General features: G+C 55.7%; 1 protein-coding gene across 1 annotated transcript in view; it reads right to left on the minus strand.

The window, feature by feature from the left end:
* The window catches only part of CFAP74 (cilia and flagella associated protein 74), a 39,376-nt gene that overhangs the window by 6,528 nt on the left and 16,507 nt on the right, over positions 1 to 16,341 (minus strand). The window contains exons 11-23 of the mRNA XM_056128336.1: positions 15,633 to 15,806; positions 15,133 to 15,251; positions 13,252 to 13,318; positions 12,780 to 12,869; positions 10,642 to 10,791; positions 9,503 to 9,662; positions 7,621 to 7,697; positions 7,312 to 7,434; positions 5,235 to 5,356; positions 4,331 to 4,459; positions 3,022 to 3,109; positions 2,585 to 2,758; positions 1,285 to 1,418 (exon numbers count right to left, since the gene is read on the minus strand). Coding sequence (XP_055984311.1) covers positions 1,285 to 1,418; positions 2,585 to 2,758; positions 3,022 to 3,109; positions 4,331 to 4,459; positions 5,235 to 5,356; positions 7,312 to 7,434; positions 7,621 to 7,697; positions 9,503 to 9,662; positions 10,642 to 10,791; positions 12,780 to 12,869; positions 13,252 to 13,318; positions 15,133 to 15,251; positions 15,633 to 15,806 — 1,607 coding nt within the window. The remainder of the gene's footprint in view (positions 1 to 1,284; positions 1,419 to 2,584; positions 2,759 to 3,021; positions 3,110 to 4,330; positions 4,460 to 5,234; positions 5,357 to 7,311; positions 7,435 to 7,620; positions 7,698 to 9,502; positions 9,663 to 10,641; positions 10,792 to 12,779; positions 12,870 to 13,251; positions 13,319 to 15,132; positions 15,252 to 15,632; positions 15,807 to 16,341) is intronic.

Here is a 16,341-nt window from a genome sequence, read left to right on the forward strand (position 1 = left end):
CTGCGAGGCTTCCTGCAGTGCCGAAAGGACAGACAGTCCCCACAGTCCAGGGGTGCTATGCCAAGGCGGTGTGAGAACAGAGCTGCCAGGAGAGAGCGGACAGCAGCTACAGCACCCAATTCTGCCCACAGGACTCTGTGAAGAATGTTTCACAGACAGCAACGTAAGGCAATGAACTAGCTGAGGTCGGGGGCTGCTCTGGGCAAATCTAGCTGGAGAATCTGAAGAGTCTGACCAGCTGGGAACGTTGGTACCAGGAAATGTGCCCTGGTGACATTGCGGGACTGAAACCCAATCATGAACAACTTTGTAACTATACCTCACGGTGATCTGTAAAAAGCCTCCAAACATCCCATAGGTGTACAAGCATCGGCCTGGAGGTGGGAGGCCAGAGTACGCTGTTGGGGTGCAGACTCTGTGCTCTGTGCCCGGGACGCCTGGCGCCACATCGAAAGAGCACCCTGCAGTGAGCCCTGCCCCAGAGGCCACCTGGAAAGCATGTGCTGACCCCAACAACAGGGGGACACAGACTTTGCTCGTGCAAGCCCTCGAGTCCAGTCCTGGCCATGCATGGCACGCTGAGCCCCTGACCACAAGCCCACCCTATCAGGCTGTGTCACCACCAAATGGGCCAAAGGACAGGACACATGGCCAACCTCAGGACCGACACTGCCCTCGGCCCTCCGACCCCCCACCCCAGGGCAGTGCCACACACGCGGTGGCTGGTGGGAGCGCTGCACAGTGCTCAGGAGCAAGTCAGTGCTTTCCTATGAAACCCAAAGCCAATATACCAGGCTGCCGTAATCCACTCTCCACCCTGAGGCATTTGCCCAGGCAGAGGGAGGCCCAGGTTCCCAGCATCTGCGTGTGAGCGCTGGGTACAGGCGCCCAGAGGGGCAGGCACCAGGTGGGGCTGTGGGGCTGCTCCGGGGCCCTGCCAGGGGCTCAGGGCCTCCATTTCTTTCTCAGGGGCTCCATTTCTTCCTCTGCTTGGGAAGCTCAGACCTGGAATCCTGAGGCAGCTCTGTGCAGTGTGAGCGCCACGTGCCGCCTGTTGTCTTCCTGCGCAGTGCAAGCAGCCACATGCCGCCTGCCGTTTTCCCCGCTCAGTGCGAGCTGCCACGTGCCGCCCACTATCTCCCACGCACAGTGCTGCCCAGGCCCTGGTGTCTGTCCCTGATCTGAAACCCCACTGGCCAGCAGTGTGTCTCTGGGATAGAGGAAGGTGCCCCCCACCCCCGGCAGGCTGTGCCAGGCTCCCTGTACCCCCGATGCCAGGCTCACCGGCCAATCTCGGACTTGCAGATGAGCTCAAAGCTGTACTCCTTGGCCTTGGTGGGCTTGAAGATCACGTCGAGCTGCAGAGTTTCCAGGGGCAGAATCGTCCCAAAACCATCACTGGGCTGAATGTCCACAAACTGGCCAGCAGGAACCGTGGAGGAGAGCAAAGACACAGATTGCTTGCGAGTGCCACAGGGCAGAGCTCCTGAGAGCGCAGGGTGAGCGAGCGTATGTGTCACGAGGTACCTGTGTGAGCACATATGTCCGTGATACCTGTGCACGTGTATGAGCACACATGTGCCATGAGTACCATGTGAGCATGAGAGTGAATGTGAGCCTAGATGTGCCGTGAGCACTTATGTGAGCTTGTGTGAGTGTATGTGAGCATTCATGTTCCATGAGAGCTTATAAGAGCATGTGTGTGAGTACAAAAGTGCCACGAGTGCTTGTGCAAGTCTGTGAGAGTGTAAGCAAGCATGTGCAAGCATACGCCATGAGTACATGTGAGAACATGTGTGAGTGTATGTGAGCACGCATATGCCACGTGTGTGAATATGATCATACATTCACCATGGGTATCTGTAGGAACATGTGTGCTATGTAAGTATGCATGTCATTAATACCTCTGTGAACATGTGCGTGAGAAAGTGTGTACCATGAATCCTTATTGGAGCATGTGTGTGAATGCACGTGTGCACATGTCTATGTGTGCACCTACATATGCGAGCATGTTTACACCTGTTGTTTATGTTTCTATGTGAGCATGTGTGCATGTGGGTTTGTAAGTACGACACATGCACGTCTGTGTCTGCATCATACGCACACTTGTGTGTGCCTGTGAGCCAGCATATAGGAGTGGATGGGGCATGGGGCAGTGCAGGGAGGAGTAAGGGAACCTGATCTGGGACCCTACAGACTGGAGTGGTGAAGTCTTGGGTTCTGGGTCTGTGCCAGGATGGAGAGGGAGAAGGCAGAGGAGGAGAGAGGGGGCAGAGAAGGGAGGAGAGTGAGGGATGGAAGAGAGGGAAAGAGGAGGAGAAGGATAGGAGATGTGAGGGTGGGGAAGGTGGGAGAATGGGAGAGGGCAGGGATGAGGCCAGCAGAGCGGTGTGGGCACAGCAGCACAGAAGAGGGATGAGCAGGGGATGGAGGCATTGAGGAGCACTGAGCTAGGGTGGTGTCTGGGGAGGGACAGGCTGCCCCGTGGTGGCCACAAGACCTGGGCAGCAGCTGGACGGGCCTTGACCAGAGAGTCCTGGCTCTGCCCGCAGCCCCCTCTCCCTCTCCCTGCAGCAGGAGGCACCTGGGGGAGCCCGACAAATCCAAACTCCTGGGGCAGGAGGGAGCAGTTACAGAGGTTGATCTCAGCTCTGATGGCTTCATAGATGGTGCAGTAGCCGAAGTCCACCACTGAGGGGCTCAGCTGCAGGTCTGATGTGGTGACGATGGCGTGGACCGTGAACTCCACGGGTCTGATCTGAGGAGCAAAGGGCACAGCTGGTCATTCATCAGCAGTTCATGCAGCTGTCACCACCACCCAGTGCTGGAGAGGAGGTGCCCGAGAGGAGGGAATGAGCTTGCACATGTGTACATGGACACACAATCAGACAGCCAAGCAGGCACAGGCAGGGGGCAGGGGGATGGCGCTAAGGGGCAGAGTCTGCCTCCTTGGGAACTGTTCAGCTCCCAGAGATCTCCCAGAAGACCCCCACTGCATCCCAGGAAACACCCGGTACAGACCTGGTCAGCCACCCTGATGGTCATCGGGGCCTCCAGAACTCTGCTCTCTTTGTCAAAGTACTTCCCCGCGTCCTCTGGGAGAGAGTGTCTGGAAGAGGTGTGTCAGGAGCTCCTGCACCTCACTAAGCCCGACCCCAGGGGTCTGAAGCAGGTGGTGGAGGGAAGGGGAGGGGGACACTGAGAGCTGCCACCCCCCTCGCACCGCCCAGGGGCACCCGTGCCTTCGCTCCTCCAGAGCGTGTACACGGTGCATGCATGTGGAACCCTAAAACGGCACCATCACTTAAAGCCAGTTTTCTTTCTGGGACTGGAGCGATAGTACAACAAGTAAGGTGTTCGCCTTGCACGCAGCTGACCAGCTGACCAGGGATTGATCCCCTGAGCACTGCCAGCAGTGATTCCTGGGCACAGAGCCCTGAGCGTCACCAGGTGTGGCACACACCCACAAAAAAAGTTTTCTTAAAATTTCCTGAAAGGGAGTTAAGTTGGTAAGAAATGTCAGGAGAAGGCAAAGGGGTTCCTGGGGATGGAGGCCGCATGGTGGACAGGGCCCTGCGTTCACTGCGTCCTGGTACTGCGTGGTCCTTGGGTGGCCTTGGAGTGCCTGAGCCCCCAGGAAAGAGAATCGAAGACAAGGTCAAGACAAGAAAGGAGAGACAGAGCACCAGGCCCTAATGGTGCGAGGACTTGGTCACTCTGGCTGTGACTAGGGGCAGAAGGCGGTACTGGCGGGGGGCAGCCGCAGACCCAATGTGTGGCATCAGTCTCAAAGCACAGGCCAGGGGGAGGAACAGTCTCGGAAGTGACAAGAGAAGGATGCAGGTCCCCCTAAGTTGTGGGGTCACCTCATGGCACGAGCAGCAGGCATGCACGGTCGCTGCGGAAGTGGAGGAGTGGACAACTCAAGCTCCAGGAAGGCCAGGTGGTCATCAGCATGAGGGGCAGGGCATGAGAACAGTAGGCCTGACAGTCACTCCCCTGCCTGCACGCACATGCAAGCACACCCACACAACATATGCACACACATGCAGGCACATACACATGTAAGCACACAGACATGCACACACATGCACAAACATGCTAGTCACACACATCCACACACATGCAGGCACACACCAGCCATGCATGCAGGAATATACATGCAGACATATATATGCGCACACATGCAGACACACACATGCACACACATGCAGGCACACACATGCAGGCACACATTCAGGCAAATACATGCAGGCATACACATATGCATACATGCAGGCACACACACACGCAGACATACACAAGCATACACAGACAGGCACACACTCACCGTGGCAGGAACTTGAGCTGCACCGAAAAAGACGATAGGGCCTGGATGTAGCCCATCTCGGGAAGAAGCTCGAAGTGGGCCCTCAGCTCCTTGCACACTTCCAGCTTCAGGCGCAGGGCCACTTTGGACCTGAGGGCCGCGAAGTCCCAAGTCAGTCAGTGATGGCAGGACTCATCTCCACGTATCCCTCAGGCCTCAAGGGCGCTGCTGAAAGGCAAGCCCAGGAAGGGTGCTCCCTGCTCAGGGCCTCAACGCCCTCGGAGATGGCCATGTTTCCCGGAAGACCTGGCTGGCAGGCGCAGGGTGCGGGCATGTGCCAGCCAGGCTCCGCATTTCTCCAGACCGGGGGTGTGCTGTGGACAGCGCTGGCCTCACAGCCCTCAGCAGTAGGTCTGCATGATGGTTGGGTCCCTGGGAGGGCCGAGCCACCAGCCCCTGGCCTCTAGCACAAAGCTCTTCCATTCTCCGCCGGCCAGGGTTTCTGCTAACCCAGGGCCTAGGGACCCCTCCCAATACTTGCTGCACCCACCACAGGCCCTGAAGCCAGTCGGCTGGGCTACAGGAAGGAAGGGCAGGGGCTGATCCTCTCCCATGGCCACCCAGAGTCCCTGGGCCTTCCTGCACTGGTGCTGGTCCCCACTGCACATGTCTGTGCTGGCTCGGGGGTCCCCAGCATCTCACTCGCTCCTGGGCCCAGAAAATTGGCCAAATTAAGCAGAACCAGAAATCACCCTACAAAGCCCACTGTGAGTCAGCTGAGGAGAGGGGCTCTGGCTGACCCTGCTCCACCCCCAGGTTCCCAGGGAGGCTGGACTGGCATAGGAGGACTGGTCCTACTGACCCAACCCATCGGCGCTCCCAACCCAGAGTATAGCATCAGACACCCCAGAAGGCCCCGGCTCACCGCGTTTGGATCAGGATGGAGGTCTGGTACAGTCGGTCATACATGCAGATCTTCAGGTCCACTTCAGGGTCCGGCACCCAGACGGGGACATCCACAGCAGTGCCAATGGCGCTGAAAAGGAGCTGAGATGGACGAGCAGACTCAGTAGCCATCCTGTCTGTCAGCTTCGAGTGGACACAAACTCAGTGGCAGAGTCTATGTTACGCTACTAAAATGGGAAGGCTGGTCACCAAACTGCCATGGTTTAGAGTTCTGTGGCACTACTCAAGATTACCAGAGTGAAAGTCCCTGGGGCAGGGGCTGAAGAGATAGCACAGCAGGTAGGGCATTTGCCTTGTATGCGGCCGACCTGAGTTCGATTCCCAGCATCCCATGTGGTCCCCTGAGCACTGCCAGGAGTAATTCCTGAGTACAGAGCCAGGAGTAACCCCTGTGCATCGCCAGGTATGACCCAAAAAGCAAAAAGCAAAAAAAAAAAAAAAAAAAAAAGAAAGTCCCTGGGGTGGGAGAGAGAATCTACACATAGCCAGCCTGCATTCGATCCCCGGCAGCCACAGAGTCCCTCGAACCCCACTAGGAGTCATCCCTGAGCACAGATGGGGGCTGTCCAAAACCAAATAAAAATCCTTTTAATTGCCAAGATTTTCAAAGAACAAAGTAGGATGATGGAAGCCTTCTGTGCAGGCCATGCAGCACCAAAGGGTCCAACCCTCCTCTCCCGACTCTGCCAGGGCCAGCCCAGGAGAAGGGGCAACTCGGCCCTTCCAGCTACTCTCTATCCAGGTGGGCCAGGAGCACGTGTGTACGCATTGCAGCTGCCCAGGAGCAGCCTACTGGGGCCATAGACGCCACCCACAGACACCCATCATGGGCAGAGCTGTCCCCAGGAGCCCATGAGCAGGGTGGGGGAGGAAGGAAGACCCTATTTGAGCCAACACCTCAGCTGCTACATGCTCAGCACAAGGGCCCTGAAGGTCCTGCTGAGCACTGCAGGGCTGTGTGGGGTATGGTGGGGTACACTGGTGTACAGTGAGCTCTGTGAGGGACTGCAGGGTCATGTGACCTAGACCCGAGGGAAATGAAATGAGGGAGAGTGACCTGAGAGCCGCACAGGCAGACGTGGGAGGAGCAGGGCTGATCTGGGCACTCACCTGTCTGCCCCAGGAGGCTCAGGGAATACCTGGCCAGATTTCTCGTTGGTTTTGGTTTCTGGACAATACACCAGTCTTAGTGCTTAGGGCTCACCTGGGGACGGTGCAGTGCCCATATTCCAGTGTTTCCCCTGCTCTTAGCAAATTTCCAAGTTTTCAGATCAAATTCTGAGGGGCCACAGATGCTCTCTGTGTGTGAGACCTAGGGTTTGATTCCCAACAGCACCAGGAGACAAGAATATAAAAGTAAAATGTCTCATCATCTTGGAGTGCAATTTTGCACATATTATTTTTGATTTTGTTGAGTTCTGGAGCCACACCGCAGTGTGTAGGACTTAGTCCTGGCTCTGCACTCAGGAATCAGTCCTGCTGGGTTCAGGGGACTGTGGGATTCTGGGGATTGAACCTGGATAGGTCTTGGGCAAAGCAAGGCCCTATCCACTGTACTATCTCTCTGGCCCTTCATATGTGTATCTGGAAGCCCACTCTGCAGTGCCTGGGGCTGATGGTGCTGTGACTAGACCTCAAGAAGCAAGAAGCTGGGGCTGTATCTGGTGGTGCCTGGGGGCCACACGCTGAAGGGGTCAACCTTGGGGCCTTTTTTTTTCTCTTTGGGTCACATCCGGCGATGCACAGGGGTTCCTCCTGGCTCTGCACTGAGGGATTACTCCTGGCGGTGCTCAGGGGACCATATGGGATGCTGGGAATCGAACCTGGGTCAGCCGCGTCCAAGGTGAACGCCCTACCTGCCGTGTTATCGATTCATCCCCCGACCTTGGGGCCCTGGACACACAGATGTGCTCCCACGCTTTGAGCCTCCCCATGATGCCTGAGGCTGTCCAGGTGGAGATGGACACTGGGCGTGACCAGGGGCAAGACCGTCTCCTCCCATGATGGCTGCACAGGAAGCAGCCGTGGGTACTCACTGCCTGGCACTGCTGATTCTTGAACAGGATCTTGAACTTGGCTCTGACCACTCCAGGGGTAGCTGGTGTGAAGATGATAGGCACTCTGACAGAGCAGAAGGGGTCGATCTTGCCCTCTCGGACCTGCACAGCCAGAGAGAGGCCACGCTGCCTGAGTGCCGCGGCGGGCCCCGCAGCCTGGCCCCTCTGCCAGCTTCAAGCCTGAGTCTCGCTTGGCCTGTCCAGAGCTTTCTGCCCCGAGTGGCCGGGTCAGCTGGAGGGCCATGCCATGCCCGGGTTGGGGGTATCTGTTGGAGGTGGCCTGCTGACCTCTCCCAGTGAGATTTCGACTCGGTCCTCGCTCTGGGGAGACATCACGAAGGTGGTGGTCATCATTTCATCCGATTCTGCAAGAGAGACTCATGTGAGGGCAGCTGCACAGGCCGTGATGGGACCCCCTGTCCTCCACCCTGGGGCACTGGGGGCTATCCTGCCCTCTCCTCCCTCTCAGGGGCCAATTAATGCATTTGGAAAAGGACCTCCTGTCCCTCCCTGCTCTGTGGCTCTGAGCTTTGCTGAGGAGGAAGCTCCCAGCATTCCTGTTGGTCTCCTCCCTCCGGGAGGGGGTCACCAGGTAGTAATGGCCAGGCTGTCTCTCTCTGACTGATGGGCAGGCCTGAGGCTCTCAGGAGGACACCACCTGAGATGTCCTCATCCCCCTGTGGGGGATGGTGTGGGATCAGAGAGATGCGGACTATGGAGTGTAAAGCAGTCAGCAGGAAGGATGAGGGTGTGAGAAGGCAAGTCTGTCCTGATGGCGGGTGTGGGGAAGGAGTGTCTGTGGGAAAGAGGTTCTGTGGGGTCTGTGGGAAAGGACGCTGCACACGCCTGACTCCTGGCCCTCCAGTGTGCAGGTCCTTGGCTTTGAGCAGCAGCTGTCCTTCCCCCAGCAGGCTCAGCTTCTCCACAGGAACTGCTTCCTCCCCGTGGCGGATGCTCAGCAGCGAGGGACAGTCCCCGGTCTCTCCGGGGACTATTTGTCCCTCTCTAGGTGTGTTTCGCTTCTCTTGCCCTCACACACACATGCAGCCTCTGAGGGCCCTGTTCATGGCCGGGAGACCGGCATAGCCCCACACAGCAGCTGCGGGGCTCAGCCGGGGCTCCTACAGAGCTGCTCTGTGACCCTCCCCGGGGCTCCCAGCGGGTCTATGTGAGGCTCTGCTCAGAGAGAGGCTGTGAACCCATGGCAGCTGAGGTCAAGGCCATCTCATCCGACTCCAGCCACACCCCCTTCTTCCTGCCACAAGATCCAATCCAGCAAAATCATCTTTACAGAGTTGTTTTCTCTTTGTTTTGATTTGGTTTTTTGGAGCGCAGAGGCACACTCAATGGTGCTCAGGGCTTACTCCTGGCTCTGTGCTCAGGGATCACTCCTGACAGGGCTCCGGGAACCATATGGGGTGCCAGGCAGCTGTGACCCTCCCTGGTTGGCCCCGGTTGACTGTGTAACACTGTTCTTCTCGCTGTGCTAAGGCTCTGGGCCTCTTTTGCTTTCTTTGTTATGATTGCGAAAATGATGATGAGTGACAGTATAGTGGTAGGGCATTTGCCTTGCATGCAGTGGACCTGGGTTCAATTCATGGCATCCCATTTGGTCCCTGGAGCACTTCCAGGAGTAATTCCTGAGTACAGAGCCAGGACTAACACTGATGCGACCCAAAAAGGAAAAAAAATTATGTTTTCCGGTAATTTTTGTTTTGGGGCCACAGCAGTTGACTCACTTTGAAAGTGCTCGGGGAAGCATGTGGTGCTGAGGACTGAGCTCAGGGCCCTGCATGAGAAGCCTTGCACAGCCCACTGGAGTTAGCTCCCTGGCGGGGGAGAGCTCAAGGCCATACCAGTGAGCACACAGGCTGTCCATGGGTGCCCCACAGCCCAGGCAGATGGTCCCCACTGGGGCAAAGTGGTTCCGTAGGTGCATGTGTGGTCCCTGTCTTAGGGTCTCGTCAAAGGCCCAGGAATTGTGTTAGAAGGAACTGTGCAAGTTCCGATCCATTCCGCAGCCAGCACATTTTGCACACATAGTTTAAATATATGGGTGCTTTCCTATCTCCTATCACCAAAAGTCAGAACCCTAGAGGAACAGAGACCCGGCCAAGCATCATGGTGGTAGTGGGATGGCCCCAGCAGCCCTCTCCCCCGCACCCCTCACCAGAAGAGCTCTTCTCCTCCTGGTCCCTGCTGTCCAGTTTTCCCAGCCCCCTTGGGATGAACATATTGTCAGTGAAGAGTTCAGGTGCCTCTGAAAAGTTCTCAGAGTAACTGGTGATTTTGTCATAGAGAGCTTTCTCTTCATATCCAAACGGGTTAGTCTGCAGAAGAGAACATGGACCTTTATGTTTGTTTCTTTGGGGGTCACAACTCAGGACCTGGCAGAACTGAGCTGCGGCTGGGGCCTGCTCCAGGTCCTGTCTAGACCACAGTCCTGCCTCTCGCAGAGGCTAAAGCCTGACCCTCTGCCTCACTCCCTCGAGCCCAGCTGGGCATGCCCCACTCTGTCCTGCAGAGACTGACGCTGGTATGGAGTCTGCTGTGTGCTGGGCCAGGCCCTGTCTGCGGGCCCTGTCCAGCTGACCATTCTCCCTGTCCATTTCTCTCAGTGCTGGGGAGCCTGGTTCTTCCTGCCCCACTGCCACAGCAGGCCCTGGCTCAGCCCTGTCCCTGCGGGCCTGTGAGCTGCCCTGGTGCCACAGGCTGCCACCCACCGTCTCCTTTCCTACATCACCATTGGGTGACTGAGTCTGCCACCTACGACTCAGATCCCGGGGACAGCGAGGGCACTGGGGATGAAGTTCCACCCTTGGGACTTCATCCGTTGGCCACAGGGCCTTGCTCCCAGAGCGCCAGAATAGCCTGGGCCTGAGTCCCATCCTGCCCCTTCAGCCACCGCCCACTCTGATCCATTTGCCCTGCCCCTGCCTCTGCCTTCTGGGGGGTCCATTCTTCCCTGGAGGAGCTTTCGAGGGAGGGCATTTGCAAAGACCCTTAATCCTGTGGACAGCTTCCACTCCAGCATAACCACTAAATGACCTGCAGTTCTACTGACGGGGCAGAAACCATCTCGTGGGCCCCTAGAAGCGCAAGGCCCCTTCCACCTGCTAAGCTGAAACACACAGGAGGCTGGGCACCTTCCAAGAAGTCGTAGACATGAGGTGACCGTTTGGTCTTCAGGCCAAGCCACTGGCGGAGGGGGTCCTTGGGACCCTCAGCTCCCGTCTGTCCCCACATGCCCCAAGGGGGTCCCCGCACCTCCCCCCAGACTGGTGAGTGTCCTGGCACCCGCACACTCACAGCTCTCGCGTCCAGCTCACAGAACTCTGACTCTGGGAGGATGATGAAATCCGTGGCCAAGCCCCCGACGTTGGTCATTGTGATGACACGCGTTACTGTCTCACCCACCACATAGCTGCCGAAGTCGATGAGCTGCTTGTCCAGTTTCAGCTGCCAGGGAAGCCCAGAGAGCTAGGAGCAGGCAGCGGAGCTGTCCTCCCTACCGGGGCACCCCCACTGCTGCCTTAACTCTGGCTGACACTCTCCAGGTGAAAGAGGTGTGGCCTCTGCTGCCTCTGCTCAGACCACGGTGACATCCACAATCCCAAGTTAGAGATCTCTGCACGGCTATGGTGATTTGGGGGCAATCTAAGTCTGACTCTTCAATATCAAGCCAGCTAAAGAGGAATGAGCTATAAGCCACACATGTGGACAAACCTTAAGTGTGTGTGTGTGTGAATAATAAAGAAGCAGCCTGGAAAGGCTGTGCCCTGTGGGGGTAAAGGTAGAACCAGGGAAGGATGAAAAGATTAGTTGTATTTTATTAAATGTTTCAACAGAGCAAGATGAAACAAACATCAACACTTCACAGCTATGTCACATTACCAAAATACAGAAAGCTGAAGGGATGCTTTAAGTGCTCCTCTTAAATAACAGCCAGAACAGCCAGACAGACAAGGACGGAAGAACCAGATGGAAACAAGGAAGGCTCGGGAGAGTTGAGGAGAGGAGAAAGAACCCAGAGCACCACCAGGCAGTTGAAGGCTGTGGAAGACTCCAAAGACACAGGTCAACCAGATCTAACGCTGACAGGCCTGAGGCCCACTCAGCACACAGTCCTGAGGACACATGGCATACTCTCCGGAGTGGACAGATTAGGAAACTAAAGATCGGGCTAGAGTGATAGAACAATGGGTAGAGCATTTGCCTGGCATGTCGCCGATCCAGGTTTGATCCCTGGCATCCCACGTGGTTCCTTAAGCACTACCAGGAGTAATCCCTGAGCACCACCGGGTATGGCCCCCAAACAAACAGACAAAAAGAAATATAAAGATTTTTGGGCTGGAGAGAAATGTAGCAAGGAGGGCACTTGCCTACATGACCTACTGGGTTCAACCTCCAGCACCCCCTTTCGTCCCCTGAGTCCCACCAGGAGTGATTCCTGAGTGCAGAGCCAGAGTAAGCCCTGAGCATCGCCAGGTGTGGCTTTGAAACTAAAAAAAATATATATTAAAATTTAAAAAAGGAGAAAGAAATAAAATCCAAACCCTAACTTTATAATTTAAGGAAATAAAAGAGGTAGATTAGTAAGAAGGAAATGACGCTGACTAGAGAAAGTAGTCTTCAAAGGCTGGTCTGCAGACCGGTGTTGATGGGTGTAAAGTGGATTAAAAACAAAGTCGGCTGCAGTAGATAAACTGCCACTTACAAACAGATACAGGACAGATACAGGTATGGGGCAGACGCGGGTATGGGTCAGATGTGGTTCTGCAGCTATGAAAAGTCTGAAGAAAGTTTGACTAGGACACAAGTACATAAAACAATATAAAAACAATAAAAATAAGCAATAAACTCAACTAGTTGATTCTTTAAAAAGATAAACCAAGTGAAAAGGCCCTCCTGTTGATCGTCGATTTGCTCGAGCGGGCCCAGTAACGTCTCCATTGGAGACTTTGTTGTTACTGTGTCTGGCATATCGAGTACTCTCGGTAGCTTGCCGGGCTCTCCGAGTGAAAAAAACCAAGTGAAAAAAATCTTTTAACTGGATGGACAGAGACTGACTCTAGGGAAATGCAGCATGAAATAGGGACATCACACTCTATAGTCCTCAGACACAGAGAGGGGATGGCAGTCACCACAGTGGGGGTAAAGGGTGGACAGCGTGAGAGAAGGTGTCAAAAGGCACAAGCCCCCCCAATTCTAAGTCAGGGAAGTTTAACTGCAATTCCAGCCTGAGGAAAGAAGGCCCAGGCCAGGCTAGAGCTGCCTGAAGCGAGTCTCCGCAAAAACCCCGCCTCCGGCTCTGACCCGAGGGGCCCTACCAAGGAGCCGCCCCGCTATGCCCATTCTTGTCTCAGCTGCCACACGTCAGTCACCCACTCCCACCCTGGGCTCCCCACCCCGGGCCCCCAACCTGGCTTAGATATCTTTGAGCTTACAGAACATTTCTTTGTGGAACACTTCAGTGGGACAGAAAATCTGCCAGTCTGCGCCAGAAAGGAGACGCTCCCTTCCATATCTTTGTTCACCTGGAAAAGTCCAACAGCCCCGGCCCATGGACATCTGTCCACTGACCCAGCACCCAAGGGAGCACACACAGAACCAAAGCCTAGGTCCTGCTGCCCACTGCCTGCTGCACGGTAAGCTCCAAGGACAGGCCTGTGGCTGTGCCTCATGAGACCTGTTGGCACATTCTGATGAGCCTCATTTAGGCAGAAGGGCACATCTGGTCCAGATGACCAGGACCCACAGGGCTCCAGGGTTCGGGAGTGTGTTGGATATATTCCAGAGAGCCAGGCAGAGGCCCTTGCACCCTCCCGAGGTGCTCCCTCCCCGTAAGGGTGTTGCAGAGCCGAGCAGCAACAGGAAACTTTCTCCCACCCCCGAGAGAAAGAGCGGAGCCTCACTCACCAGGGGCTTGAAGGTGACGAGCACTTCACAGGACATCCCAGCGGACATGGGACCAGGGGGGTCAAAGCTGCAGGCACAAGGACCCCCAGCACGGTCAGATCCCCAGGTGAGGATTAGAGGCCAGGGACGGTCCTCTCCAGGGTCTCCCTCCTCCAGAGCCCGACAGGGACCCTCTTGGCAGCACGGGGAGGCAGGTCCTCCAGAAGGCCTCTGGAGCCAGGCCCCGACACGCCGCTTGAAAGCAGATAGTCATTTTGAGAATGAAAACACGTCAGGAAGGGTGTTTGCCTGCACACTGCCCATCCAGGTTTGCTCCCTGGCACCCCAGATGGTCCCCTGAGCTCACCAAGAGTGATCCGTGAGTGCAGAGCCAGAAATAAGCCCTGAGCACAGTCAGGTGTGGCCCAAATATAAACAAACCAAGCGCTGGGAACATAGCTCATGGGGTAGAATACACACCAAGCACATGGACCAGAGAACCTGCAGCAAAGGGCCACTGGAAACACAAGCCAAATGGGTGCAGGGCACATGAGCAGAAGAAAGGAGGGACTGCCCAGAAAGAGGAGAGGGACTGCCCAGAACACAGTGGGGAAGGGGAGAGGGACTGTCCAACACAGTGGGGAAGGGGAGAGGGACTCCCCAGGACACAGTGGGGCTCATCAGGGGAAAATGGGGGAAATAAGAAAGAGAAGAAAGCATTAAGGGGGCCAGAAGGGGGCCAGAGCAATAATAAGGCAGGGAGGGCACTGGTCTTGCACACGGCCAGCCCGGCTTTGATCCCCAGTACCCTATACAGTCCCCTAAGCACAGAGCCAGCAGTAGCCCCCAAACAAACAAAACAAAGTGAACAGAAAGACAATTACAGCCATACAGAAAGATCCATCTTATGCTCAAGTGGGGTCTCCAAAGAGAAAATTGAAACATTGGAACAGGTGAAGAATTTAGAGCTGAAGGAAGTAACCCTGGAGTAAAAGATGGCGTCAGGGTTGGGGAGGACCTGGGAAGGAGGAGAGCAGAAGCCTTGCATGCGGAGTCCTGAGTCTCTCCCTGGCACCAAATGTTCCCCTGAGCATCACTGAGTGTTGATGGCACTGGTGCACAGTAGCAGCACTGAAACCAAGTGCTGCCAGAGGGGCCCTGGCTCCTGAACACTGGAGAGACGCCCCTACCCAAAGAAACATAAACAGAGACAGCTCCAATATTCAGATAGAAAAGATGTGTGGCTACCAGGGAAGTCTTAGCTGCAATGGTCCACAACACACTAGCCAAGCGTTTATGTGGGCAGCAGAGCTGGTCTCAGACAATCGCAGCTCAGAGACAGTAGGCACAGCACCTTGGGATACAGCCCTGGGTTCAAACTGGGGCAGTCCTGGGTTCACACCAGGCAGAGTTGGGATCACACCGGGCAGTGTTGGGACCACACTGGGAGAGCTGCGATTACACTGAGCAGTGTTGGGTTTAAACCATACAACCATACATGGCTTGTTTTTTTCTTTGTTTGTTTTGTTGTTGTTTGTTTTCTTTTTTTTTTCTTTTCGGGTCATACCCGGCGATGCTCAGGGGTTACTCCTGGCTTTGCACTCAGGAATTAGTCCTGGTGGTGCTCAGGGGACCACATGGGATGCCGGGAATCGAACCCGGGTCGGCCGTGTGCAAAGCAAATGCCCTACCCGCTGTGCTATCACTCCAGCCCCACACATGGCTTGGTCTAACCCAGTGTTGTACTCACACTAGGCACAGGTCTGGGTTCACAACAAGCACAGTGTTGGGTTTATGTTGGGCACGGCATTGGGTTCACACCAAGCATGGTGCTGGGTTCACACCGGGCAGTGTGTGCACAGTCTCTGGACTGTCTGAGCGGGAAGGGCTGAGGACACCTACTGGATGTGAATGAAATCCCGCAGGTGCTCCTCCACACCCTCCAATCTGCAGTAGTTGATGGTGTAGGTGGCGTTGATCAGCGTGATCTTTTTCTTGTACACTTTGCCAACGTCAAAGTCCTAGAAAGATCAGAGAAGCCCTCGAGGCTTCCCGAAGACCACTGCTGAGCCTGCCAAAGCAGCTGCGGCTGTGAGCAGAGGCCGCCCCTACACACCGGTGCTAATCTAACGGTTATGAATGGTGGCAAAGATGCCAGGCCATGGTGCCACAGAGCAACCCAGAGGCATGACTGAATGGGAGTCGTCCCCATCACGGTCGAAAGGGACTTCTGGGACCCAGAGTTGGAGTCCAGGTAACAGCTCACATGACCGAGGACACCCACCCTCTTGGCTACCCACCCCTTGTGGCCCCACCGGAGCCACGGAGCCACGTCCCTGGGTGAGAGCCTCAGGCCGAGCTCCGGGATGGGAGGCTCAGGAGTGCTGCCCCACCCGCCTCACCTTGAAGTGAATGACTTTGGGTTTGCTGTTGAAGGGGCAACCTTTGAACTCTCGACCTGACACCACCTGCTTGTGGACCAGCCCACTGCGTAGCTTCTCCAGGGTGCGGGCCAGGATGTCTTTTTCCATCTTTGTCCCACCCACGGGCTTCCGGTCCATGTCTTCTTTGGGTGCCTGGGTTCATAAGGATAGGGGCGTCATGCAGGCCTCCTTCAGGGCCACATGTGTCAACACAGAGTCAAAGGCCACAGCGGAAGGGGAGTGCAGGCCACTGTGCAGGCCCATGGCAATGAGGTGGGAGGGCCTTTCTGCAGGGACAGGGACCATGAGTGGCAGAGCAGTGATAGGTCCAGGTCACCAGGCTCCTAGATCAAGAGCAGAGGAATTTTCTATGTTTTTCAATCAGGCCAAGATAAAGTCTTTTTTTTTTTTGTTTTATTTTAGGGCCATGCCCAGCGATGTTCATGGGTTACTTCTGGCTTTGCACTGAGAATTTACTCCTGGAGGTGCTTGGAGAACCATATGGAATGCTGGGGATCAAACCCAGATCAGCCACATGCAAGACAGGCGCCTACCTGCTATGCTATCTCTTCAACCCAAGAGGGTCTTTTTCGTTTTGTTTTGGGGCCACACCTGGAGATGCTCAGGCAATGCCAGACTCTGTTCTCAGGGATCATTCCTTGCAGTGTTTGGGGGACAGTGTGAGGGT

Source organism: Sorex fumeus, unplaced genomic scaffold, assembly GCF_029834395.1.
Source record: "Sorex fumeus unplaced genomic scaffold, SorFum_2.1 ptg000064l, whole genome shotgun sequence".
Lineage (NCBI taxonomy): Eukaryota > Metazoa > Chordata > Mammalia > Eulipotyphla > Soricidae > Sorex > Sorex fumeus.